Below are 27749 nucleotides of genomic sequence, written 5' to 3'. Positions count from 1 at the left end.
CAAGATGGTCACTAAGTGGGTTACATGTCTTACAGTCTCACTTCAGTAAGAGCCACTTTTAAAATACTCATTTTACTAATATGTTTTCTATTTTTGTGTAAGAGTCCAGAAGCACAGAAGGCTTCCCATCTTAAACCAAAAATGGTTGGAAAGCCACTTGGTTTATGGTGTATTATTAGTAAATGCCATTTGACCACTAACATCTGGCAGTTTCCTTTTTGTTATAGATTGTGTGTGAAATGTGGTCCATGTTTACAAAAGGTGTATAATCTAGATGTGAATTCAAGGCTAGTAGACATATACAGTAGTTAAACCACTAAATAGATTATACCATAATATGTTCTGAGGATAGACCCAGGTCTCTGGTGGAATCTGAAAGGACACTGAAACAGTTCCTCATCAAACAAGTGTCAGAAAAGCTATGTCTTTAAATATGAGAGTTGCTTACAGCTTTGCTAAGAGCCTGTGGAGTCTTCTTCTGGGCCCCAGTTGGTTGCAGGGTCTCCTTGGTTTTCAGCTATAAACATAAAGATTGAGGGTGGAGTCAGATGCTGGCAACAGCAAAATGTATCAGTTGAAGGCACAGTGTTATAAATTTCTTAAAGAAAATAGTGGATAGGTGGGGGTTGGAGTGCATTTTAGGCAACCAATAGTAACCCCAAAGGAAATTTCCATGTTAAAAAACAATTAAATCAGACCAAAGGGAAAAAAAGAGAAAATCCAATGAGACCATTGGTGTTCAAAATTTTAGATCTGAGTTTCAAGAAAATATGTATTTCTGTTAGCTTTTAAGATGACAAAATTCCACAGTCCTCATGAAGAAAGGTTCTCATTAATAGTTTCTTCCTAAGTAGTCATTTGAAAATTTAACTTTACAAAAGTATCTCATTTCCTCAACTAATTTTAGTATGCAGTCTTTTGTTGTACCTGTGGTGACTGTTTTAGTCAAGGCTTTTGGGTTGCTAGTGGCAGAATCTACCCAGGTTAGTTCAAAGGAAGAGGGCTTGATGGAAAGGAAATGGATGTCTCGTGGAGCTGGAGCCATGCTGACTTTCCTGGAGCTTGGAACCGGGGTCCTCATGGGTATTGGAGCCACTGTCACAGGATGCATGAGCCCAAGCTCCCTGGTCTCTCACCTTTGCTGGGTACGGTGACTCTGCTCTACTTTCCTGCTTTTTCCTGGCCTTATAATTCTCAGAAGGGGAAATCAGAATGACTTGGTGGCTAGTCATGGGTTAGGGCCCCTTGGTACTTTGGTCCATTAGCTGTGGTCAAGGCTCTGGCAGTTTCCTGGGAGAGGAGCAGTTATTCCAAGCCTGTCTGATAAAGTTAAAGGAGTTCAAGTGAGTGGCAGGTTCCTGGGAGCTATATTTGTCATCAAGAGTCTCAGGAAAAGAAAGGGCTAAGGTTGAGATCTGGGCAGAGTGGGTGAGGACTAAGGACCTTCTTTGTGGGTGAACAGAGGAGAGAAAAGAGTATTTTATCAGAATAGGGTACACAATCAAGAGTGATGGGAGGTAAGACGGGCACTATCCCTAGTGAAAATAAGAGGCAGTGAAATGATATTGCAGGAAATTGCCCTGAAAAGTGAGGTTCCTTGTCTCCTATCTCTGCTGGATGGAAATCTCAGGATAGCTTGGCAGTAGCACACACACCATAATGAAATATTGTATGCTTAATACTATTTCATCATCCTGAGCAAGGTGGGACCTTGTCTTCTCTATCATCAGGAGCTTGGTCTACAAAGGGATTTGAATATTTCTGTTTGCTGTAGAACCCCCTTCTTGAAATACCATCTCTAAGGTGAACATTCAGATGAATGAGAAGGGCTCTGTTTGCAATGGATGGGCAGTAAGGGAGACAGATGGGGTGTCTTTTCCTCTACTTCTTCTCCTTCATTCTCCAAGGCACCTCTGTTAAATCTCAGGTGCTTCCTAGGAGAAACTTTGGGAAGGCTAAGCCTGGTTACCTTTTTTGCCCTCAAAGCTCTAAAATGCCTAAAGGATAATAAGAATAACACCTTTCAAATGAGAGGTGGCAAGAAAACACAGAAGAACTATACAAAAAAGATCTTCATGATCTAGATAACCATGATGGTGTGATCACTCACTTAGAGACAGACATCCTAGAATGTGAAGTCAAGTGGGCCTTAGGAAGCATCATTATGAACAAAGCTAGTGGAGGTGATGGAATTCCAGTTGAGCTATTTTAAATCCTAAAATATGATGCTGTGAAAGTGCTGAACTCAATATGCCAGCAAATGTGGAAAACTCAGCAGTGGCCACAGGACTGGAAAAGATCAGTTTTCATTCCAGTCCCAAAGAAAGGCAATGCCAAAGAATACTCAAACTACTGCACAATTGTACTCATCTCACATGCTAGTAAAGTAATGCTCAAAATTCGCCAAGCCTTCCAGCTTCAACAGGCTTCAGGCTTCAACAGTACATGAACTGTGAACTTCCAGATGCTCAAGCTGGTTTTTGAAAAGGCAGAGGAACCAGAGATCAAATTGCCAACATCCACTGGATCATCGAAAAAACAACAGAGTTCTAGAAAAACAGCTACTTCTGCTTTATTGACTATGCCAAATCATTTGACTGTGTGGATCACAACTAACTGTGGAAAACTCTGAAAGAGGTGGGAATACCAGACCACCTGACCTGCCTCTTGAGAAATCTGTATGCAGGTCAAGAAGCAACAGTTAGAACTGGACATGGAACAACAGACTGGTTCCAAATAGGAAAAGGAGTATGTCAAGGCTGTAGGTTGTCACCCTGCCTATTTAAATTATAGGCAGAGTACATCATGAGAAATGCTGGGTTGGATGAAGCACAGGCTGGAATCAAGATTGCCAGGAGAAATATCAATAACCTCAGATATGCAGATGACACCACCCTTATGTCAGAAAGCAAAGAAGAACTGAAGAGCCTCTTGATGAAAGTGAAAGGGGAGAGTGAAAAAGTTGGCTTAAAACTCAACATTCAGAAAACTAAGATCATGGCCTCTGGCATGATGAGGAAATGGCAAATAGATGGGGAAACAGTGGAAACTGTCAGACTTTATTTTTGGGGGCTCCAAAATCACTGTAGATGGTGATTGCAGCCATGAAATTAAAAGACACTTACTACTTGGAAGGAAAGTTATGACCAACCTAGACAGCATATTAAAAGCAGAGCCATTACTTTGCCAACAAAGGTCCATCTAGCCAAGGCTATGGTTTTTCCAGTAATCATGTATGGATGTGAGAATTGGACTATAAAGAAAGCTGAGTGCTGAAGAATTGATGCTTTTGACCTGCGGTGTTGGAGAAGACTCTTGAGAATCCCTTGGACTGCAAGAAGATCCAACCAGTCCATCCTAATGGAAATCAGTCCTGAATATTCATTGGAAAGACTGGTGCTAAAGCTGAAGCTCCAATACTTTGGCCACCTGACACAAAAAACTGACTCATTTGAAAAGACCCTGATGCTGGGAAAGATTGAAGGCAGGAAGAGAGGGGGACAACAGAGGATGGGATGGTTGAATGGCATCACTGACTCGATGGACATGTGTTTGAGTAAGCTCTGGGAGTTGGTGATGGGCAGGGAGGCCTGGCATGCTGCCGTCCATGGAGTTACAAAGAGTCAGACACAACTGAGCGACTGAACTGAATTGAACTTCGTAATTTAAATGGTATCTGCATACACATAATCTCTTTTATCTTCATGATCTTTTATCCTGTGATTGTCATCATCTCCCTTTTACAGATAAGGGAATTTCCTCTCAGTGGAGGTTGAATGAGTTGCCTAAAGTTGTCTTGCTGCTGAAGGCCAGAGGAGGACCTTGACTTGGTGGTTTTCCACTGGTGGTTTCCTATTAAGAATTCTGTTACTCTTTTAGTTTCATAACCTTCTTTGAGCGGCCACCATATTGATGACCTATTCTAACAGCAATAAAGTTTTGTTAATTCTAACAAAAACAAAGAAAACATGAAGCTCCCAGACTTCTATAGCTTGAGTTCCTATTCTCAGGCTCACCCAAGCTGAATTAGTTTATGTAGAATGATGCAGGAAGTCCATGCTGGCCCACCTCCTTAGTGGCTCTCTCATGCATACAGGGATCTTTTTCAGCCTGGTGACCTTCTCCAGGCTCTACTCTTCTGGACCAGTTTTTCTCCATGCCCCTGCATGGCATGTTTGCTATGCCTCTTTGGAGAGACTATGCTTCTTTTTCAATATGTTGCATGGATGTAGCTCCAACTTCTCAGCGGGAAAGTTACAGTTTGGTTATAAGTAAGCTGAGGCATTCTAGTTGTGGGTCAGGTGTCAGAATTCTAGAGGTGACTGAGTCCAGCTTAGAGTATAGACTCAGTTCTTAAAATACAATCATTATGAATTTGTATTTTGACCAGTTCAATGGCATCTTTTGTGATATTCTGTCTTGTGGACAAGACAGAAAACTGTGAACCAGAGCAGTTAGGAGGGCCCTGATTGGTTCTTGGATATTATGGTCTTCAAGGGGGTTATCTCTCTACCCCTGTTTCTCTCTGCCTTTCTCTCTTCACTTCCCCTGCTCTTCCCTATCACCCCTTTATTTTTCCTCCTCCTTGTCCCCTCTCTACTTTACATTTTTACACAAGTAATACACAGTGTAGAATGGACAAATGTAGAATGGAGAAATAAGAATGGACAGGAAAAAATTAAAGTTGTGCCTAATACATTACAGATTGTTTCAAACTTGTTCAGGTTGTTTTCTACTAATGACTTTATAAATATGCCACATTCAACAGATTGATACACTTACTAACTCCTGGGGATGTAATGACAGACATGGATTTTCTGGGTCAGAAGGGATGCACTCTTATAATGGTTTACAAGTATTGTTCAATTGTTCCCAAAAATCTACCTACCTGTGCTTACAGATGGAAGTGATGTGTCCAAAACATGATCTGGCCTCCAGAATTTACTGTGGTTGTTGCTTTGTTACTGGCTATGTAGGATGAGGGGAGGTGGTGATACCATTTTACCCTGAAGTAATCAAGACTTGGGCACAAGGCATTAACTGAGACTGGCTGTCTGAGTCTGGTCACGAGACTGCAGACAATATAGGACCATGCTTTATGAGGGATCATTGAGGCACCAAGGAATAGTTGCTAGAAAGAATATGATTCATTTCATTCAAGTATGTGAAAGGCTGTCATATCAAGAGAAATTAGATTCACCTTGTGTGGATATAAGGGCAGAATAAGTAAGGATGTTCCAGGAAGACAAGATTCAGTTTAATGTGAGAAATCCTTGAACACAGAACAGTGTGAAAATGGATTGGGTTCCCCCTGTTCATCTGATTCCCACTTCCCTCTACATCCTTGGAGATCTTCCATCAGGGGCCTCATGCTATTTGGATGAAGAGTTATGGCATGTGTGTGAAGGGAATTCATGATAAGGATTTAATATTTAATTTGGAGACTTCTGAGAAAACTTAATTACTACAAGGCTGTGAACTTGAAATCATAGCTGTAGTTAAAATGTGCTCAGTCACTCAGTTGTGTCCTTTTTGCGATCCCATGGACTGTAGCCCACCAAGCTCCTTTGTCCATGGGATTTTTCAGGCAAGAATACTGGAGTGGGTTGTTATTTACTCCTCCAGGGGATCTTCCCGAATCAGGGATTGAACCTGTATCTCCTGCTTCTCCCTGCACTGACAGGCAGATTCTTTACTACTGAGCCACTTAGAAAGCCCAGTTTATCCCAAAGCAAGAGGAAATTTTCTGCAAACACTGTATGTTCTCTTAATGTTTTTTAGAACAAGGAAGAAACTGTTGAACTTTCTGATCTCACATTTTTCTACACTCAGCTCACTGGTGAAAAAGTGCTTAGTTTTTTGATGATCTTTGATATTAGGTTCAGTTTGTGTAGTCACTGTGTGGGGAGATGATTTTTCTCATGGTTTCTGTTCTTTTATTTTACACTCTTTGCCAACCCTTGGTCTCTCAGACCTTAAGGTTCACATATCCGGTGAAAGGTAAAGGGGTAGTTTTTACACACTGTTCACTTCATCTTAAAAAATTTTCAATACCGCCTTCAACACTTTCTAAGCCGAATCATACTTGTAGTGTTTCTGAATCTTGCCAGTGTTAAAAAGTTGCATTTCTCAAAGAAATTACAAGCATTTAAACCACATTTTTAACATTTTTGACATATATTTTCTTTATTTCAAAATTGCTACTTTGAGAAGTATAAAAGTGACCAGAGGGGGGTCACAACTTTCATAAGAATATCTGCAAAACTGCCCATCTGATTTTAATATTCCTGAAGCAGAACTAATTAAATAATAACCCAATTTCTTGCCCCTCAGAGCATGGTGTGGGAAATAGGGCATCACCTGGTGGCTTGGAGGGAATGCAGACTCTCTGGCTCCCCCAGCACTCCTGAGTCAGAATCTGCATTTTACCGAGTGGACCCTCCTGCAGCTCCTGGTGGATTTTCCCAGGTGACATGATCCTGCAGAACCTGGGGTCAGAGTCATCATCTCACGTTGGTGGTTGAGCGCTTGTTAACTTATGTGGCACTATGACTGGGTTCTTTCATCTGCATGAGCCCATTTAATCCTGAGATTCGTCCTCTAAAGCATGCATTCCTAGAGGCTCAGAGAAGGTGTCACTGGGTCTGCAAAAGTGTCACTGAGAGTTTCTGAAGTCTGTATTTCCTAAACCTTAGACAGGAAAGTTGAGACATAGGCTGTGATGGCTTGATCAAGGGTGAAATATTCCAGCAGCTCCAGCTCCTGGTGTGGACACACCCTGTGCTTCTGGCAGCCAGGTGCCTGTGAAGGACAGCAGAGCCACATTCAGGCCATGGAAACTCAGCCTCAGTTGCTGCTTATTCACGGTCCAGCTGTGGCTTGCTGTGCAGGCCTCAGGAGGAAGTCATCTCTGACAGAGGTCAGGAAGAGCCGGTCAAGGTCCCATGTCTCACCTGCAGGCTGGCTTCCTGGAGTCTCAGTTATAAAAGAAATTCAGGGGTCTAGGTAACAGGAGTTGCTACACCAAAGTCGTGTGTGTGTATAGCTTCAATTTCTTTAAATTTGATCATTAAAGACTAGATATTCATTAGAAATTAGTTCAAATCTTCCAGTCTTGCAGCCTTTAGGATATACTGTTTCTGTAGATTTTGACAAGGGAAATAAAATCAATAATGATAAGTGATCTTTAGTCACTACATAATATTGCCATTTTCCTGCCTACATCCCTCTGCTCTTCTTGGACACTTAAGCATAAGTCTGTGCTTTCATATCTGCTACACCTGTGAAAATAATGACATTACCATGATAGTAAACTCACAACATGAAGATGACAGGAATCTACAATTTCCTGAAATGTGAATTGTGAGCCATTTTGTGGGAAAAAAATTACAGAGAGATTATAATATGTTTGTTTAAAAAGTATCACAACAAACTTAATTTTGATAACTAAAGCAAAATTAGTAGAGCAACTGGGATTAATTGAAGTATTTTGCAAGTGTTTATTTACTGACTTAGCACTTGGAATGAGTCTTAGGTAGGATGGATCTAAAAAGAGAGAAGATTCTCAAATCCACCAACTCTTCTTGATGCTGCCACAAGATTCCCCCCATTCTTTTAAAAATCAGGGCTCAATTTCAACATCCCACCCACTGCTATTTGGTAGAATTTTATCTCTATTTAGATATCATCCTATTTTCTCTTTCTTTACCACTGACCTCAGCTTATTTCATATGACTCTATAGTAAATACTTATAGTTTAAAAATATTGTTTTGGTTTGTTCATGAATTGTTTCTCTTAAAGGGCTTATCTGGGGAAGTAATTTCTTGTGTCCTGTTCTTGCAGGAAGAATTTTGAATCGTTTCTCTAAAGATATTGGCCATATGGATGACTTGCTGCCCCTGACATTTCTTTATTTCATCCAGGTAATGTAACAGTCCTGTCAGATTTCTCACAGGAAGAGCAGAGTCTGCTTCTCAAGGCCTTTTCACAGGGGCTGAGGGTGATCCTTTCAGCCTGGCAATGTGTCCTGTTATCTTAAGTGAAAGGTCATGTTTGTAAGAGAAAGATGCAGCTGTGATTGGGAGGCTGAGTTAACATGAGGAAAACCTGGGGCAGGAGTGTCTACACAGTCACATCAAGGTTGGTCTGAAGCAGCAACATGCTTGGTCAGTGGTTCTCCCTCTGCCTTCTAGGTATCTGTCATGAATTCCCTTTATTGTGAGGGCATTTCATAACAGAATCACCTCTCATGGAGAGATAGCCTAGATGAACTAAATTATATGTCCTATGACCACAGAAAGAGAAAGTGTTAGTTGCTCAGTCATTTCTGATTCTTTGTGACCCCATGAACTGGAGCCACTAGTCTCCTCTGTCCATGGAACTCTTCAGGCAAGAATACTAGTGTGGGTTCAGTTCAGTTCAGTTCAGTTCACTCAGTCGTGTCTGACTCTTTGCGACCAACCCCATAAACAGCAGCACGACATGCCTCCCTGTCCGTCACCAACTCCCAGAGCTTGCTCAAGCTCATGTCCATCGAGTTGGTGATGCCATCTAACCATCTCATCTGCTGTCATCCCCTTCTCCTCCTGCCTTCAATCTTTCCCGGCATCAGGGTCTTTTCCAATGAGTTAGTTCTTTGCATCAGTTGGCCAACGTATTGTAGCTTCAGTTTCAGCATCAGTCCTTCCCATGTATATTTAGGACTGTTTTCCTTCAGGATTGACTGGTGTGATCTCCTTGCAGTCCAAGGGACTCTCAAGAGTCTTCTCCAATACCACAGTTCAAAAGCATCAGTTCTTTGGTGCGCAGCTTTCTTTTAGCCATGCCCTTCTCCAGGGGTTCTTCTTGTGAGCCCCCAGAGAAACCCATTACCAGAGAAGACAAGTATTTGTTGCACCTTTTTTTTTTTTTTTTTTTTAATAAGGCCAGGTGTGGTTACTTACAAAGAAAAGATTAATAAATGATAAGTTGAAAAGCAATAGCTGAACAAGGACAATAAAGAGCAGTTATTGAAGATACAAAGCCTTTAAGCCAATAATCTGAGTAAGGGATCAAAGTCATCTCAGAAAATGTCTTTTTTTAATTTTTGTAAGCATTTCCTTTCAAGTGGCAATTTCTCTGTTTTAAGATGTCTTTAAAACAAAAGGATAGAAATATCACAGACATACATACCTTCTATCCAGCCTTTGTTTTGTCTTTGAACTTGAGATTCTAAAAAATGGTGTTGAGTCATCTCAGCTCTCATCTCCTCATTCAGAATGCTCATTTGGAATGCTTTTTTGTTGTGGTTTAATTCTGTCTGCTTTTTAGTGATTCAAGCTGTGGCAACTTTCCATGTGTTCATTTTGGAAGTGAAATGCATTTATCAAAAGCTACACACAGAAATGCAGCAATGAATATCTGCACAGTGCAACCTACGGGCAAAGGCTTCCACTGTTACAGTGAGAAGTAAGCTGAGTCTCAGAGTCAGAGTACTTTCACTGCAAAGATATATCTGCTTATTTTTTCTTTTATGCAAACTTATTTTATAAGGTGTCCTGTTGGGTTTAGCTACATTACTCATCCCCAGAAGCAGTCTTTCAGTAAAGCAGTGGCACATCTTGACAGTGATTGTTAATTACTTTGAAAAGATTTTGTGAAAGTTCTGTACCTTTGCTACTGCAAACTAGGCCAAAGTTGGTTTTCCAAAGCTGGCTGGCCTGCTGTGTGCTTAGCACATCGTTGTTAGCCCTTATAATCAGAATCAATTGCATGTTTTTGTATGACGTATGGAGGGACAGGGATAGATGTTGCCTGAATTTAGGATAAAGCATTCTCAGTAATGAGGAGAGAAAACTTCGGTTTCATTGATTTCGAATCCCAGCTCCTTTGTACTTCCATTGATATCAATATACTAGTTCATGATGCATGAAATAGGAAAGGTCAAATTGATCTTATCTTTGGAATATCTTATTGAATAATCTTGTTTGGTTTAGTTAATTCAAAGGTCCACCACTTTTGTCATTAGTCTCCCATAAATGCTCAAGAGTGTCATAACAGTAAGTATTTACCAAGAAGAAGCAGAGCTTGAAACAGAAAATATGGAATATGAAAATAAGCATCTCAAAAAATGTTGACTTGCTGTCATATTCATAAGGTTGTCAATCTTTGGAAGGCCTAGAGCTGAGAAGAAAATACAGAGAAGACAAAAACTGTAGTAGGCATGAGGTTTACTGGTCATAGTATTTTTAAAAGTACATCTTCAAACAAAATAGACCTCAGATTCAATTCTCTCTGTGGCCAGAGAAAAGCAACTGTCACTTTAGCACATGTGACATCATCATCACATCTAGAAAAAAATAGCACCACTCTGATACATCCTTGGATATACTAGGCTGTTCCAGTGGTGAGCATGAATGGCCTCTAAGGGTCCAACTTCATGGGATTCTTAAGTCCTTTGGGCCTTAAATCTCTCCTCTCCAAATTGCTGGCACCCAGAGTACACTGAGGGTGGTAACAATGGGCTTAGAGTTTCTATTCTATTTGTCATACATAGACTGGTAAGCACTTTAAATGCATAATATCATTTAATTCTCACCACCATCCTTTTAAAGTGTTGATATATCCCAGTTTTTCCTAAGATTAAGAGTGGGTGTAGGGTCTTACCATCCCTGTCAATTTTTGAGAGAATGAGCACTAAACCCTGTCTCAGACACCTCAATATTTGGCTAATGGGGCTTTCTGCTCTAGGTGTAGGTTGTTATTCTATGCAAACTAAAGAATTATTCTGAGTTGTGAAAATCACCTTGTACTCTAAGTGACTTTATCTTAGAATTTTTGCACTTATTCATATGGAATCATAGACTTTGGCTAGAATTCTCAAATGGTATACTCCAAATAGGTTATAAGTATATTAAATAATGATTCCCCTTACTTCTTGGGGCATCAGGACTAGGGTCACTTGCTTCTGGGTCAGCATATTTCTTGTGTACACATCATTGTCTCTGTGCCATAGCGAGACAGGTATGCAGAAGCATTGGCCATGGTGAGGTGGGCCATCAGATGGACCTGAAATCCAATCAGATGGGGAGAATTGTGTGTGTAGCTTGGATTAGGCTCCTTGGAATTCCTAGGAATGTGGAAGGAAGAAATGAAGTGGACTTCAAGGAAAGGATGTTTATTGTACCCAAGAAATCTTCTGTTTCCTTCTTCACTGAAGAAGGATACTGTTGTTGCCTTCTACCAACTTCTGTAAAGATTTTGAGAGAGCTGCCAATAAATAAAAGATGCACAAATGTGTATGTGTGTGTGTATATATATATACACACACACACAAATATAGATGTAAACCCATATATTGTATACATATGTTTGAATGATATAATATTTAATCCTCTGTGAGACTGGATATAGTATGATCTGCAGGTAGAAAAAAATTCTTAGAGAAAGTCTATTTGAATTGCTTCAGAATTTAGGGGCATGAAATCTGAAGGACCTAACCTAATCTAGGGAGCTTTTGAGAATAAGTTACTAGTCTATAATGGGTATTCAAGGAAAGAGCATTGGCACAGCTCCCTGCATTTTGATCTTACCTCTGCTTCCCAGGTTATCTGCCAGGCTGGGTTAGTCATTAAAGGCTTCAAATTATATAGAAATAGATTACTGAAACTGGTGAATATTGTCCAATCAAATAATGTGAATCTGCTAAAAAACTGTAATTTGGGTTTTTCCTAATTGACATTTCAGCAGATTTTTTCCCTGACAACCAACAATAACACTCCCAGTGACTTTACTTAAGATCAGATGTGGAAGGAGCTGGAAGGACCCCTCCCCATGAGTATGAAGGTTGTAGTAGGGTGGGATGCACAGTTACACCAGTGGTTGTTAAGAAATTGTTCATCCGTAAGTCTAATAGAAGAGAAAACAGACATGTTTTTCCCCATTTATGATTGGGATTTATTCTCTCAGAATTCCATCCTCTTCACTTTTTTTTTTATATTGATACCATGACACAGATGAGAGAAACAGGAAAAACACATGGGTCTCCAGATAATGCAGTTTGGTACACAAGGGTTCTTGGCCACAGAGTCACAATTCTGGACATTTATTTCCTCCTTCAGACTCCTCTTCCTGCAGTGGTGGCTCTGGAATGCATGATTGCAAACCATCCCTGGCTTTCTCCGTGACCTACAATACCTTGGAAAACTCAGGATACCACTTGTCCTTCCAACTTCATGTCCTACCTGTAAATAGAAATGATGATAATTATTTGCTCATTCACAAGCTAGTTGTGAGGATCCTTTGAGAAAGCTGATCAGGAAGAGCCATGAAATGATAAAACCCAAATCTCTGTGATACAGGCATTACCCACCAACCCATCCCTTAGAGATGCACCAGGGCCAGCGACCCTGGGTGACAAGGTAGGGAGGCCCTGGGCTGGTAAGCACGGGATTCAGGTGCTGGTGCTGAGAGGACCCAGAACAACCAGGGTTTAACTCAGACAAGCATCTCAACCTTCTTATCCCAGCTTCTTTTTGGTCAGAATTTCCATCAACTGTGATTCTGACAGAATGTGGTCCACTGGAGAAGGGAATGGCAAACCACTTCAGTATTCTTGCCTTGAGAACTCCATGAATAGTATGAAAAGGCAAAAAGATAGGACACTGAAAGATGAACTCCCCAGGTTGGTAGGAGCCAAAGCAAAAACACCACCGAGTTGAGGATGGGACTGGTGATAGAAGCAATGTTTGATGCTGTAAAAAGCAATATTTCAGAGGAAACTGGAATGTTGGGTCCGTGAATCAAGGCGAATTGGAAGTGGTCAAACAGGAGATGACAACAGTGAACATATACATTCTAGGAATCAGGGAACTAAAATGGACTGGAATGGGTGAATTTAACTCAGATGATCATTAGATCTACTACTGTGGGCAGGAAACCCTTAGAAGAAATGGAGTAACCATCATAGTCAACAAAAAAATACAAAATGCAGTACTTGGATGCAATCTCAAAAATGACACAATGATCTCTACTCATTTCCAAAGCAAACCATTCAATATCACAGTAATCCAAGTCTATGCCCCGACCAGTAATGCTGAAGAAGCTGAAGTTGAGTGGTTCTATGAAGACCTACAAGACCTACTAGAACTAACACCCAAAAAAGATGTCATTTTCATTATAGAGGACTGGAATGCAAAAGTAGGAAGTCAAGAAACACCTGAAGTAACAGGAAAATTTGACTTTGGAGTACAGAATGAAGCAGGGCAAAGGCTAATAGACTTCTGCCAAGAGAATGCACTGGTCATAGCAAACACCCTCTTCCAACAACACAAGAGAAGACTACACATGGACAAGTAGTCGTGTATGCATGTGAGAGTTAGACTATAAACAAAGCTGAGTACAGAAGAATTGATGCTTTTGAACTGTGGTGTTGGAGAAGACTCTTGAGAGTCCCTTGGACTGCAAGGAGATCCAACTAGTCCATCCTAAAGGAGATCAGTCCTGCGTATTCATTGGAAGGACTGATGTTGAAGCTGAAACTCCAGTACTTTGGGCACCTGATACGAAGAGCTGATTCATTTGAAAAGACTCTGATCCTGAGAAAGATTGAGGGTAGCAGGAGAAGGGGATGACAGAGGATGAGATGATTGGATGGCATCACTGACACAATGGACATGGGTTTGGGTGGACTCAGGGAGTTGATGATGGACAGCGAGGCATGGCATGCTGTGGTTCATGGGGTCGCAAAGAGTCGGACATGACTGAGCGACTGAACTGAACTGAATTGTGATTACTGCCTGCAGATCATTCATGCCACTCTTTCTATATGTTAAACAAGCCTGCAAAATCAGTCATAAGTTTTGGAATTGTCTAAAAATATTCAGGTATTCCTCCCTGTGTTTCCCAGCACTCTGTGTCTTGTGAAAATCATCATGAATTTGTATTCACCTGAGACAAACTTCAGAGACCCTGGCCCAGACTGGGTGAATCTGCATGTCCCTACCACCCCACCCCACTTTTGTAGCAGGCAGATGCTAAATGTTTATCACATTCTTATTGCCTGATACTGTCCACAAGGGTATCATACTTTTCCTGATTAAGACAGATGCTTAAGTAGCATCAACCAATCATTTTGTTTTCTATTCTACCTGCTATCTTTTTGGACCAAGATGGTTTCCCAATATAAAATCATCTCATGGGATAATGTGATGATTAATAGAATGTTCATGGAACTCTTAACGCGGTGCCTTACATATAACAAACACCTTGTAAATGGCATCTGTTGTCATTATAATTGTTAACCTTTGGAATTGTCATTTTAAATACTTAGTCTGAATTTTTCCAGTCTTGTGGCCACTGATGAGTTTTCCGAATTTGCTGGCAAATTGAGTGTAGCACTTTAACAGCATCATCTTTTAGGATTTGAAATAGCTCAACTGGAATTCCATCATCCCCACTCAGCAGTGGCCACAGGACTGGAAAATGTCAGTTTTCATTTCAATCTCAAAGAAAGACAATGCCAAAGAGTGTTCAAACTACTGCATGATTGCACTCATCTCACATGCTAGCAAAGTAATGCTCAAAATTCTCCAGGACAGGCTTCAACAGTACATGAACCATAAACTTCCAGATGTTCAACCTGGGTTTAGAAAAGGCAGAGGAACCAGAGATCAGATTGTCTACATCTGTTGGATCATCTTAAAAGCAAGAGAGTTCCAGAAAAACATTTACTTCTTCTTTATTGACTATGCCAAAGCCTTTAACAGTGTGGATCACAGCAAACTGTGCAAAGTTCTTAAAGAGATGGGAATACCAGACCACCTGACCTGCTTCCTGAGAAATCTGTATGCAGGTCAAGAAGCAACAGTTAGGACTGGGCATGGAACAACAGACTGGTTCCAAATTGGGAAAGGAGTATGTTAAGGCTGTATATTGTCAACCTGCTTATTTAACTTATATAGAGAGTACATGATGCGAAATGCTGGGCTGGATGAAGCACAAGCTAGAATCAAGATTGCCAGGAGAAATATCAATAACCTCAGATATGCAGATAACACCACCCTTATGACAGAAGGTGAAGAAGAACTAAAGAGCTTCTTGATGACAGTGAAAAAGAAGAGTGAAAAAGCTGACTTAAAGCTCAACATACAGAAAACTAAGATCATGGCATTTCATGGCAGGTAGATGGGGAAACAATGGAAACAGTGACAGAATTTATTTTCTTGGGCTCCAAAATCACTGCAGATGGTGACTGTGGCCATGAAATTAAAAGATGCTTGCTCCTTGGAAGAAAAGCTATGACCAACTTAGACAGCATATTTAAAAGCAGAGACATTACTTTGCTGACCAAGGTCCATCTAGTCAAAACTATTGTTTTTCCAGTAGTCATGTATGAATGTAAGAGTTGGATTTTAAAGAAAACTGAGCTTGGAGAATACTCTTGAGAGTCCTTTGGGCAGCAAGGAGACCAAACCAGTCAATCCTAAACAAAATCAGTCCTGAATATGCATTGGAAGGACTGATGCTAAAGCTCCAATACTTTGGCCACCTGATTCAAAGAACTGATTAGTTGGGAAAAGACCCTGATGCTGGGTAAGATTGAAGGCAAAAGGAGAAGGGGATGATAGGGGATGAGATGGTTGGATGGTATCACTGACTCGATGGACATGAGTTTGAGCAAGCTCCAAGAGTTGGTAATGGACAGGGAAGCCTGGCATGCTGTAGTCCATGGGGTCACAAAGAGTCAGACATGACTGAGCAACTGAGTTGAACTGAATTGAATACTTAGTGTAATGATAGAATGATGGCTATATGTTTGGGGTTTAAATGTGTCATAATGGCTTATGACATGGGCTTCCCAGCTCTGTGACTTAGTTTCCATCAAGTGGCTTCTCCTCACCCTGTGCCTCACTCCTCCATTTCTAAAATTAGATAATACTGTTAATAGATATTTTACACTGAGTTTGTAATTAACCACTTCTTTATCCCTGCATGCATAGCTAAGGCTTCTGGATTCCTCATCTGTGGTACCTGCTCACTCATCTCTCTAGTAACACATGCTGACTCCTGATAGTTTGGGATTCAACTCCTACTCTCTGAACTTCAAATATTCTCATCTGTTAAAACTAGTCATGCCTGCCTCAAAGGATTACTGAGTGTATCATAAGAACTGATACCTAGAAAGTTCTTATCAAAGTGTTGGTGCATGCAACAAATATCATGAGGGCCACCTATAAGCATGTTTATTTGGAAGGGAAAGCATTCCTTGCTGTTCCAACAAGTTTTTCAAGGAAAGGAGTTTAATCCTAACAGAGCAAATCATTAAAGTTTATCTTTGTAAAGTATCCTTGACGTGAAGGCCTCTGTATTTTTGCTATTTCAGACATTTCTACTTGTGATTGGTGTGGTGGGTGTGATGGTGGCTGCAATTCCTTGGATTGCTATACCTGTGATTCCCCTTGGCATCCTCTTCTTTGTTCTTCAGCAATATTTCTTACAGACATCACGAGATGTGAAACGCCTGGAATGTACAAGTGAGTACCTGGGCTCTCAGTTTGGGATGACAGTGCATGCTGGCTTCCATTTGTACCACAATTAACCAGACCCCTGAAATTCTGCAGTCTCTGTCTTGTGAAATTTCTCACCATGTTACATTAGGTGATTGAATGTTCTGGCCCCTTTGAATCAGTGTGGACTCTTTGAATCTGGCCGCTTTGAATCCTTAAAGCAAATGGAGGTGATGGTGGGTCAGCTGCAGTTTGCATTTTAGCACAAAGAGGATGGATGTGAGCACCACGAGGACACAGACCATTTCTGTCTTGTTCATGACATACTTCCTAATAGAGTATCCATTCTATTAATATTTTTCTTAAAAGTATTTCATCATGTTGGATCTAATATAGAAGGAATTAATTAGAAGGAACTAATATAGAGAATTTTTCTTCTCCTGAAGTTACCAGACATGACAAGGAAAGGAAAAGATTAGGAAAAGGAAAGGAGACCTCAGGAAATACGTGTCAGAAGTGATATATTTGAAAAATACATTGTTTAACACATTCAAGTAAGTTGTAATTGTTAAATGTATTGAAAAGATGTGTGTTAGTCATCAGTTATGTCGACTCTTTGCGACCCCATGGACTGTAGCTCACCAGGCTCCTTTGTCCATGGATTCTCCAGGCAAGAATACTGGAGTAAGTAGTCGTTCCCTTCTCCAGAGGACCTTCCTGACTCAGGTGTTGAACCCAGGTCTCCTGCATTGCTGGTGGATTCTTTAATGTCTGAGCCACCAGGGAAGCCCTGTTGAAAAGATAAGCCCTGTTATTTTCAGGTTTGTTCTTTATCATTATCAGTATTTGGGGTGATACCACACTGCTTGTGTACCCCTTTCTCAAAACTATTTATATAAATTATGCTGAAAATAATCCCCTATGAGGACACAGGATGGGGATCTGTTCAGTATGCATTTAGCTGATTACTCCATACACCTTCCTAGTTTTAGAATAATGGGGAACAGGGACTTCCCTGGAGGTCCTGTGGTTAAGACTCTGTGCTTCCACTGTGGGAGCCACCACTTCAGTCCCTGGTTGTGGAACTAGATGCTGCAAGGTGCAGGAAGAAAACAAAATAATGGGGAACACATTTTATGATTAATTATTCTATTCTACAGGTAATCACAGATGATGAAAGAATCAAATTTATGTCATTCTTAATGCATACATTTTATCAATATTAAAAAATAATAAGGAAAATACATTGTTACATATTTTTTAAGTTATAAAAGCAATAGCTAAAAAGTAAGGAGGCAATATGTTTGTAGCAGAGACCTCAAACATGAATAATTATTGCAAATTAATACCAACTTTACTTTCTAGAAACCAAGCCAAGAAGAGAAGCATATTAAATCCCATGGTTCTCTGTACCTACTAAATGGAAAAAAGTCTCAGTTCATCCAGTCAAAGGAGGTTTTTTGTTTGTTTGTTTGTTTTTGTTGTTGTTGTTTTGGTGGCATTTGTGTGTTTTGTTTTTAATAGTAAACACTTGAGGTACTTATCTTTATTAGTGAAAAGGATAGTGATCATCAGTTTCATAAAATCTATAAAAGACATTTTCATTCATCAAGAGAAGTGGGTGACCTCCCATGAGGTCTGGTCTTGTGAGGTGTTTGGATGGAAGGGGAGCAGTAGAGTCCAAGTGTGTGTGACGTTCTGCTGATGACTTGCTAGAATGGCAGGACCTGTGAAGGCAGAAGAGGAAGTGATGAGCTCCATCCAATCTTCTGTGTAGTCAAGGTTTCAGATGTTTTATAGTTGAGGCCACCCATGAAAGGGAGTCATTCAACAGTTTTGTTGCAAAGCAGGTCTATGGTACCTTCAAAGAGGATTTGTTCCAGAAAAAATGTTTGACGGAGGTTTTTGCCTGGGGCAAGGGCCATCGCCCATTTATATGAAAGTGGAGAGAAGAGTTTATCCTGAGGCTTTTGTCAAAAAGCAGTACAGAATTTTCTCAAAGTTTGATCTGGAGAGTCTGAGAACTTTGGCACCATCACTGTGGAATACTTGTATTTTTTGCAGTAAGTTAGACAATGAATTTAATCCAGGTACTCCTCCTGCACACTCCAGATAACCACATGTGGTGGCCAGTTGATTAGAACTGTTTATGTTTTCTCTCTAGCTGGTGGTGGTGGTGTTCAGTCCCTCATTCAAGTCCAACTCTTTGAGACCTCATGGTCTGCAGCACACCAGGCTTCTCTCCCAGAGTTTGCTCAGACCCATGTCGGCTGAGTCGGTGATGCCACCCAACTATCTCATCCTCTGTCATCCACTTCTTCTCCTGCCTTAAATTTTTCCCATCATCAGTGAGTTGGCTCTTCACTTCAGGCAGTCAAAGTACTGGAGCTTAAGCTTGAGCATCAGTTCTTCCAATGACTATTTAGGGTTGATTTCCTTTAGGATTGACTGGTTTGATCTCCTTGCAGTCCAAGGGACTCTCAAGAGTCTTCTCCCACACCACAGTTCAAAAATATCAGTTCTTCCATGCTAAGCCTTCTTTATGGTCCAACTCTCACAGCCATACATAACTACTAGAAAAACCATCAGTTCAGTTCAGTTCAGTTCAGTTTAGTCATTCAGCCCTGTCCAGCTCTTTGTAACCCCATGGGCTGCAGCACGCCAGGCCTCCCTATCCATTAACAACTCCTGGAGTTTACTCAAACTCATGTCCACTGAGTCAGTGATGCCATTGACCATTTCATCCTCTGTCATCTTCTTCTCCTCCCACCTTCAATCTTTCCCAGCATCAGGGTGTTTTCCAATGAGTCAGTTCTTTGCATCAGGTGGCCAAAATATTGGAGTTTCACCTTCAGCATCAGTCCTCCCAATGAATATTCAGGACTGATCTCCTTTAGGATGGACTGGTTGGATCTCCTTGCAGTCCAAGGGACTCTCAAGAGTCTCCTCCAACACCACAGTTCAAAAGCATCAATTTTTCGGCACTCAGCTTTCTTTATAGTCCAACTCTCACATCCATACATGACTACTGGAAAAAATATAGCTTTGACTAGATGGACATTTGTTGGCAAAGTAATGTCTCTGCTTTTTAATATGCTGTCTAGGTTGGTCATAGCTTTTCTTCCAAAGAGCAAGCGTCTTTTAATTTCATGGCTGCAGTCACTATCTGCAGTGATTTTGGAGCCCAAGAAAATAAAGTCTGTCACTGTTTCCATTGTTTCCCCATCTACTTCCCATGAAGTGATGGGACTGGATGCCATGACCTTAGTTTTCTGAATGTTGAGCTTTAAGCCAACTTTTTCACTCTCCTCTTTCACTTTCATCAAGAGGCTCTTTAGTTCTTTGCTTTCTGTCATAAGGGTGGTAGCATATCTGAGGTTCTTTTTTTTTTTTTCATTTATTTTTATTAGCTGGAGGCTAATTACTTTACAATATTGTAGTGGTTTTGATATTTCTCCTGGAAATCTTGTTTCCAGCTTGTGCTTCATCCAGCCCAGTGTTTCACACGATGTACTCTGCAGGTAACTTAAGAAGGGTGACAATATATAGCCTTGAGGTACTCCTTTCCCTATTTGGAACCAGTTTGTTGTTCCATGTCCAGTCCGTAGTTTGTTGTGATCCACACATCAAAGGCTTTGGCATAGTCAATAAAGCAGAAGTATGTATTTTTCTGGAACTCTCCTGCTTTTTTGATGATGCAGTAGATGTTGGCAATTTGATCTCTGGTTCCTCTGTCTTTTCTAAATCCAGCTTGAACATCTGGAAGTTCATGGTTCACATACTGTTGAAGCCTGGCTTGGAGAATTTTGAGCATTAATTTGCCAACATGTGAGATGATTCTAATTTTGTGTTAGCATTTTTCGGCATTGCCTTCTTTGGGACTGGAATGAAAAGTGACCTTTTCCAGTCCTGTGGCCACTGCTGAGTTTTCCAAATTTGCTGGCATATTGAGTGCAACACTTTAACAGCATCATCTTTTAGGATTTGAAATAGGTCAGCTGGAATTCTATCACCTCCAGTAGCTTTATTGGTCGTGATTCTTCCTAAGGCCCACTAGAGTTCGCATCCCAGGGTGTCTGGCTCTAGGTGATTGATCACACTATCATGGTTATCTGGGTCATGAAGAACTTTTTTTGTATAGCTCTTCTGTGTTTTATTGCCACCTCTTCTTAGTATATTCTGCTTCTGTTAGGTCCATACCACTTCTGACCTTTATTGTGCCCATCTTTGCATGAAATATTCCCTTGGTATCTCTAATTTTCTTGAAGAGATCTCTAGTCTTTCCCAGTCTATTGCTTTCCTCTATTTCTTTGCATTGATCACCGAGGAAGGCTCTCTTACCTCTCCTTGCTATTCTTTGGTACTCTGCATTCAAATGGGTATATCTTTTCTTTTCTCCTTTGCCTTTTGCTTCTCTTCTTTTCATAGCTGTTTAAAAGACCTCCTCAGACAACCATTTTGCCATTTTGCACTTCTTTTTCCTGGGGATGGTCTTGATCCCTGCCCCCTGTACAATGTCAAGAACCTCTGTCCATAGTTCTTCAGGCACTCTGTCTATCTGATCTAATCCCTTGAATCTATTTCTCACTTCCACTGTAGATTTACGTCATACCTGAATGGTCTAGTTTTCCCTACTTTCTTCAATTTCAGTCTGAATTTGTCAATAAGGAGTTCATGACCTGAGCCACAGTCAGCTCCCGGTCTTTTTTCTGCTGACTCTATAGAGCTTCTCCAACTTTGGCTGCAAAGAATATAATCAATATGATTTTAGTGTTGGCCATCTGGTTATGTCCATGTGTAGAGTCTTTCTTGTGGTGTTGGAAGAGGTTATTTGCTATCACCAGTGTGTTCCCTTTGCAAAACTCTATTAGGCTTTCCCCAGCTTCATTTTGTATTCCAAGGCCAAATTTGCCTGTTACTCCATGTGTTTCTTGACTTCCTACATTTGCATTCCAGTTCAGTTCAGTTCAGTCACTCAGTCATGTCTGACTCTTTGTGACCCCATGAATCACAGCACGCCAGGCCTCCCTGTCCATCACCAACTCCCGGAGTGTACACAAACTCATGCCCATTGAGTCAGTGATGCCATACAGCCATCTCATCCTCTGTTGCCCCCTTGTCCTCCTGCCCCCAATCCCTCCCAGCATAAGGGTCTTTTCCAATGAGTCAACTCTTCGCATGAGGTGGCCAAAGTACTGGAGTTTCAGCTTCAGCATCAGTCCTTCCAATGAACACCCAGGACTGATCTCCTTTAGGATGGACTGGTTGGATCTCCTTGCATTCCAGTCCCCTATAATGAAAAGGGCATCTTTCTTGGGTATTAGTTCTAGAAGGTCTTGTAGGTCTTCATAGAACCATTCAACTTCAGCTTCTTCAGCATTATTGGTTGGGGTATAGACTTGGATTACTGTGATATTGAATGGTTTGCCTTGGAAATGAACAGAGATCATTCTGTCGTTTTTGAGACAGCATCCAAGTACTGCATTTAGACTCTTGAGTATGATGGCTACTCCATTTCTTCTAAGGGATTCTTTACCACAGTAGTAGATATAATGTCATCTGAGTTAAATTTATCCATTCCAGTCTATTTTAGTTCACTGAGTCCTAAAATGTCAGTGTTCACTCTTACCATCTCCTGTTTGATCACTTCCAATTTGCCTTGTTTCATGGACATAACATTCCAGGTTCCTATGCAATATTGCTCTTTATAACATCAGACTTTACTTGCATCAGCAGTCACATCCACAACTAGGTGTTATTTTTCTTTGGCTCCATCTATTCATTCTTTCTGGAGTTATATCTCCACTTATCTCTAGTAGCATATTGGGCGCATACTGACCTGGGAAGTTCATCTTTCAGTGTCCTGTCTCTTAGCCTTTTCATATTATTCATGGGGTTCTCAAGGCAAGAATACTGAAGGAGTTTGCCATTCCCTTCTCCAGTGGACCATGTTTAGTCAGAAGTCTCTACCATGACCCGTTTGTCTTGGGTGGCCCTACACAACATGGCTCATAGTTTGATTGAGTTAGACAAGGCTGTGGTCTGTGTGATTTTTCTGTGATTGTGGTTTTCAGTCTGTCTGCCTTCTGATGGAGAAGGATAAGAGGCTTTTGGAAGTTTCTTGATAGGAAAGTCTTACTGAGAGGGAAACTGGATCTTGTTCTGAAAAAACCCTAGCTTTGACTAGACAGACATTTGTTTGCGAAGTGATGTCTCTGCTTTTTAATATGCTGCCTGGGTTTTTCATAGCTTTTCTTCCACAGATCAAGTGCCTTTTAATTTCATCGCTGCAGTCACCATCTGCAGTGATTTTGGAGCCTAAGAAAATAATGTCTGTCACTTTTTCCCAATCTATTTGCCATGAAGTCATGGGATCAGATGTTATGAACTTAGTTTTTTGAACATAGAAGTTTTTTATTTTTTTTATTTTTATTAATTGGAGACTAATTACTTTACAATATTGTAGTGGTTTTTGTCATACATTGACATGAATCAGTCATGGACTTACATGTATTCCCCATCCAGATCCCACCTCCCGCCTCCCTCTCTACCTGATCCCTCTGGGTCTTCCCAGTGCACCAGGCCTGAGCAATTGTCTCATGCATCCAACCTGGGCTGGTGATCTGTTTCACCATAGATAATATACATGTTTTTATGCTGTTCTCTCGAAACATCCCACCCTCGCCTTCTCCCACAGAGTCCAAAAGTCTGTTCTGTACATCTGTGTGTCTTTTTCTGTTTTGCATATAGGGTTATCATTACCATCTTTCTAAATTCCATATATATGTATTAGTATACTGTAATGGTTTTAATCTTTCTGGCTTACTTCACTCTGTATAATGGGCTCGAGTTTCATCCATCTCATTAGAACTGATTCAAATGAATTCTTTTTAATGGCTGAGTAATATTCCATGGTGTATATGTACGACAGCTTCCTTATCCATTCGTCTGCTGATGGGCATCTAGGTTGCTTCCATGTCCCGGCTATCAGCAACAGTGCTGCAATGAACATTGGGGTGCACAGGTCTCTTTCAGATATGGTTTCCTTTGTGTGTATGCCCAGCAGTGGGATTACTGGGTCATATGGCAGTTCTATTTCCAGTTTTTTAAGAACAGTTTTCCAAACTGTTCTCCATAGCGGCTGTACTAGTTTGCATCCCACCAACAGTGTAAGAGGGTTCCCTTTTCTCCACACCCTCTCCAGCATTTATTGCTTGTAGACTTTTGGATAGCAGCCATCCTGACTGGCGTGTAATGGTACCTCATTGTGGTTTTGATTTGCATTTCTCTGATAATGAGTGATGTTGAGCATCTTTTCATGTGTTTGTTAGCCATCTGTATGTCTTCTTTGGAGAAATGTCTGTTTAGTTCTTTGGCCCATTTTTTGATTGGGTCATTTATTTTTTGGGAATTGAGCTGCAGGAGCTGCTTGTATATTTTTGAGATTAACCCTTTGTCTGTTGCTTCATTTGCTATTATTTTCTCCCAATCCGAGGGCTTTCTTTTCACCTTGTTTATAGTTTCCTTTGTTGTGCAAAACCTTTTAAGTTTCATTAGGTCCCATTTGTTTATTTTTGCTTTTATTTCCAATATTCTGGGAGGTGGGTCATAGAGGATCCTGCTGTGATTTATGTTGGACAGTGTTTTGCCTATGTTCTCCTCTAGGAGTTTTATAGTTTCTGGTCTTACATTTAGATCTTTAATCCATTTTGAGTTTTTTTTGTGTGTATGGTGTTAGAAAGTGTTCTAGTTTCATTCTTTTACAAGTGGTTGACCAGCTTTCCCAGCATCACTTGTTAAAGAGGTTGTCTTTTTTCCATTGTATATCCTTGCCTCCTTTGTTGAAGATAAGTTGTCCATAGGTTCGTGGATTTATCTCTGGGCTTTCTATTCTGTTCCATTGATCTATATTTCTGTCTTTGTGCCAGTACCATACTGTCTTGATGACTGTGGCTTTGTAGTATAGTCTGAAGTCAGGCAGGTTCATTCCTCCAGTTCCATTCTTCTTTCTCAAGATTGCTTTGGCTATTCGAGGGTTTTTTGTATTTCCATACAAATTGTGCAATTATTTGTTCTAGTTCTGTTAAAAATACCATTGGTAGCTTGATAGGGATTGCAATGAATCTATAGATTGCTTTGGGTAGTATAGCCATTTTGACAATATTGATTCTTCCAATCCATGAACACAGTATATTTCTCCATCTGTTTGTGTCCTCTTTGATTTCTTTCATCAGTGTTTTATAGTTTTCTATGTATAGGTCTTTTGTTTCTTTAGGTAGATATACTCCTAAGTATTTTATTCTTTTTGTTGTAATGGTGAATGGTATTGTTTCCTTAATTTCTCTTTCTGTTTCCTCATTGTTAGTATATAGGAATGCAAGGGATTTCTGTGTGTTAATTTTGTATCTTGCAACTTTACTATATTCATTGATTAGCTCTAGTAATTTTCTGGAAGAGTCTTTAGGGTTTTCTGTATAGAGGATCATGTCATCTGCAAACAGTGAGAGTTGCACTTCTTCTTTTCCTATCTGGATTCATTTTACTTCTTTTTCTGTTCTGATTGCTGTGGCCAAAACTTCCAAAACTATGTTGAATAGTAGTGGTGAGAGTGGGCACCCTTGTCTTGTTCCTAATTTTAGGGGAAATGCTTTCAATTTTTCACCATTGAGGGTAATGCTTGCTGTGGGTTTGTCATTTATAGCTTTTATTATGTTGAGGTATGTTCCTTCTATTCCTGCTTTCTGGAGAGTTTTAGTCATAAATGGATGTTGAATTTTGTCAAAGGCATTTTCTGCATCTATTGAGATAATCATATGGTTTTTATCTTTCAACTTGTTAATGTGGTGTATTACATTGATTGATTTGTGGATATTAAAGAATCCTTGCATTCCTGGGATAAAGCCCACTTGGTCATGGTGTATGATTTTTTTTTTTAATATGTTGTTGGATTCTGTTTGCTAGAATTTTGTTAAGGAGTTTTGCATCTATGTTCATCAGTGATATTGGCCTGTAGTTTTCTTTTTTTGTGGCATCTTTGTCTGGTTTTGGAATTAGGGTGATGGTGGCCTCATAGAATGAGTTTGGAAGTTTACCTTCTTCTGCAATTTTCTGGAAGAGTTTGAATAAGATAGGTGTTAGCTCTTCTCTAAATTTTTGGTAGAATTCAGCTGTGAAACCATCTGGTCCTAGGCTTTTGTTTGCTGGAATATTTCTGATTACAGTTTCGATTTCTGTGCTTGTGATAGGTCTGTTAAGATCTTCTATTTCTTTCTGGTTCAGTTTTGGAAAGTTATACTTTTCTAAGAATTTGTCCATTTCTTCCAAGTTGTCCATTTTATTGGCATAGAGCTGCTGGTAGTAGTCTCTTATGATCCTTGGTATTTCAGTGTTGTCTGTTGTGATCTCTCCATTTTCATTTCTAATTTTGTTAATTTGGTTCTTCTCCCTTTGTTTCTTAATGAGTCTTGCTAATGGTGTGTCAATTTTGTTTATTTTTTTCAAAAAACCAGCTTTTAGCTTTGTTGATTTTTGCTATGGTCTCTTTAGTTTCTTTTGCATTTATTTCTGCCTTAATTTTTAAGATTTCTTTTCTTCTACTAACCCTGGGGTTCTTCATTTCTTCCTTCTCTAATTGCTTTAGGTGTAGAGTTAGGTTATTTATTTGACTTTTTTCTTGTTGCTTGAGGTAAGCCTGTTTTGCTACGAACCTTCCCCTTAGCACTGCTTTTACAGTGTCCCATAGGTTTTGGGTTGTTGTGTTTTCATTTTCCTTCGTCTCTATGCATATTTTGATTTCTTTTTTGATTTCTTCTATGATTTGTTGATTATTCAGAAGTGTGTTATTTAGCCTCCATATGTTTGTATTTTTAATAATTTTTTTTCCCTGTAATTGAGATCTAATCTTACTGCACTGTGGTCAGAAAAGATGACTGGAATGATTTCAGTTTTTTTGAATTTACCAAGACTATATTTATGGCCCAGGATGTGATCTATTCTGGAGAAGGTTCCGTGTACACTTGAGAAAAAGGTGAATTTGATTGTTTTGGGGTGAAATGTCCTATAGATATCAATTAGGTCTAGCTGGCCCATCGTGTCATTTAAAGTTTGTGTTTCCTTGTTAATTTTCTGTTTAGTTGATCTATCCATAGTTTGAGTGGGGTATTAAAGTCTCCCACTATTATTGTGTTACTATTAATTTCCCCATTCATACTCGTTAGCATTTGCCTTACATATTGCGGTGCTCCTATGTTGGGTGCATATATATTTATAATTGTTATATCTTCTTCTTGGATTGATCGTTTGATCATTATGTAGTGTCCTTCTTTGTCTCTTTTCACATGCTTTATTTGAAAGTCTATTTTATCTGATATGAGTATTGCGACTCCTGCTTTTTTTTTGGTCTCTGTTTGTGTGAAATATTTTTTTCCAGCCCTTCACTTTTAGTCTGTACGTGTCCCTTGTTTTGAGGTGGGTCTCTTGTAGACAGCATATATAGGGGTCTTGTTTTTGTATCCATTCAGCCAGTCTTTGTTTTTTGGTTGGGGCATTCAACCCATTTACATTTAGGGTAATTATTGATAGGTGTGGTCCCGTTGCCATTTACTTTGTTGTTTTGGGTTCGCATTTATACAACCTTTCTGCGTTTCCTGTCTAGAGAAGATCATTTAGCATTTGTTGAAGAGCTGGTTTCGTGGTGCTGAATTCTCTCAGCTTTTGCTTATCTGTAACACTTTTGAATTCTCCTTCATATCTGAATGAGATCCTTGCTGGGTACAGTAATCTAGGTTGTAGGTTATTCTCTTTCATTACTTTAAGTATGTCCTGCCATTCCCTTCTGGCCTGAAGGGTTTCTATTGATAGATCAGCTGTTATCCTTATGGGAATCCCTTTGTGTGTTATTTGTTGTTTCTCCCTTGCTGCTTTTAATATTTGTTCTTTGTGTTTGATCTTTGTTAATTTGATTAATATGTGTCTTGGGGTGTTTCACCTTGCATTTATCCTGTTTGGGACTCTCTGGGTTTCTTAGACTTGGGTGGCTATTTCCTTTCCCATTTTAGGGAAGTTTTCAGCTATTATCTCCTTGAGTATTTTCTCATGGCCTTTCTTTTTGTCTTCTTCTTCTGGGACTCCTATGATTCAAATGTTGGGGTGTTTCACATTGTCCCAGAGGTCCCTGAGGTTGTCCTCATTTCTTTTGATTCTTTTTTCTTTTTTCCTCTCTGCTTCATTTATTTCTACCATTTTATCTTCTACATCACTTATCC

At 40.0% G+C, this 27749-nt stretch overlaps 1 protein-coding gene across 1 annotated transcript in view; it reads left to right on the top strand.

Annotated features, from left to right (window-relative positions):
- Positions 1–27749, top strand: part of LOC133049147 (ATP-binding cassette sub-family C member 4-like) — a 188603-nt gene that overhangs the window by 85928 nt on the left and 74926 nt on the right. Inside the window, exons 17-18 of the mRNA XM_061133056.1 lie at positions 7844–7923; positions 16362–16512. Coding sequence (XP_060989039.1) covers positions 7844–7923; positions 16362–16512 — 231 coding nt within the window. The remainder of the gene's footprint in view (positions 1–7843; positions 7924–16361; positions 16513–27749) is intronic.

The sequence above is a fragment of the Dama dama genome, chromosome 30, assembly GCF_033118175.1.
Source record: "Dama dama isolate Ldn47 chromosome 30, ASM3311817v1, whole genome shotgun sequence".
Taxonomy (NCBI): Eukaryota; Metazoa; Chordata; class Mammalia; order Artiodactyla; family Cervidae; genus Dama; species Dama dama.
Note: the sequence above shows the minus strand (reverse complement) of the source record. Positions and strands in the feature narration are given on the sequence as shown.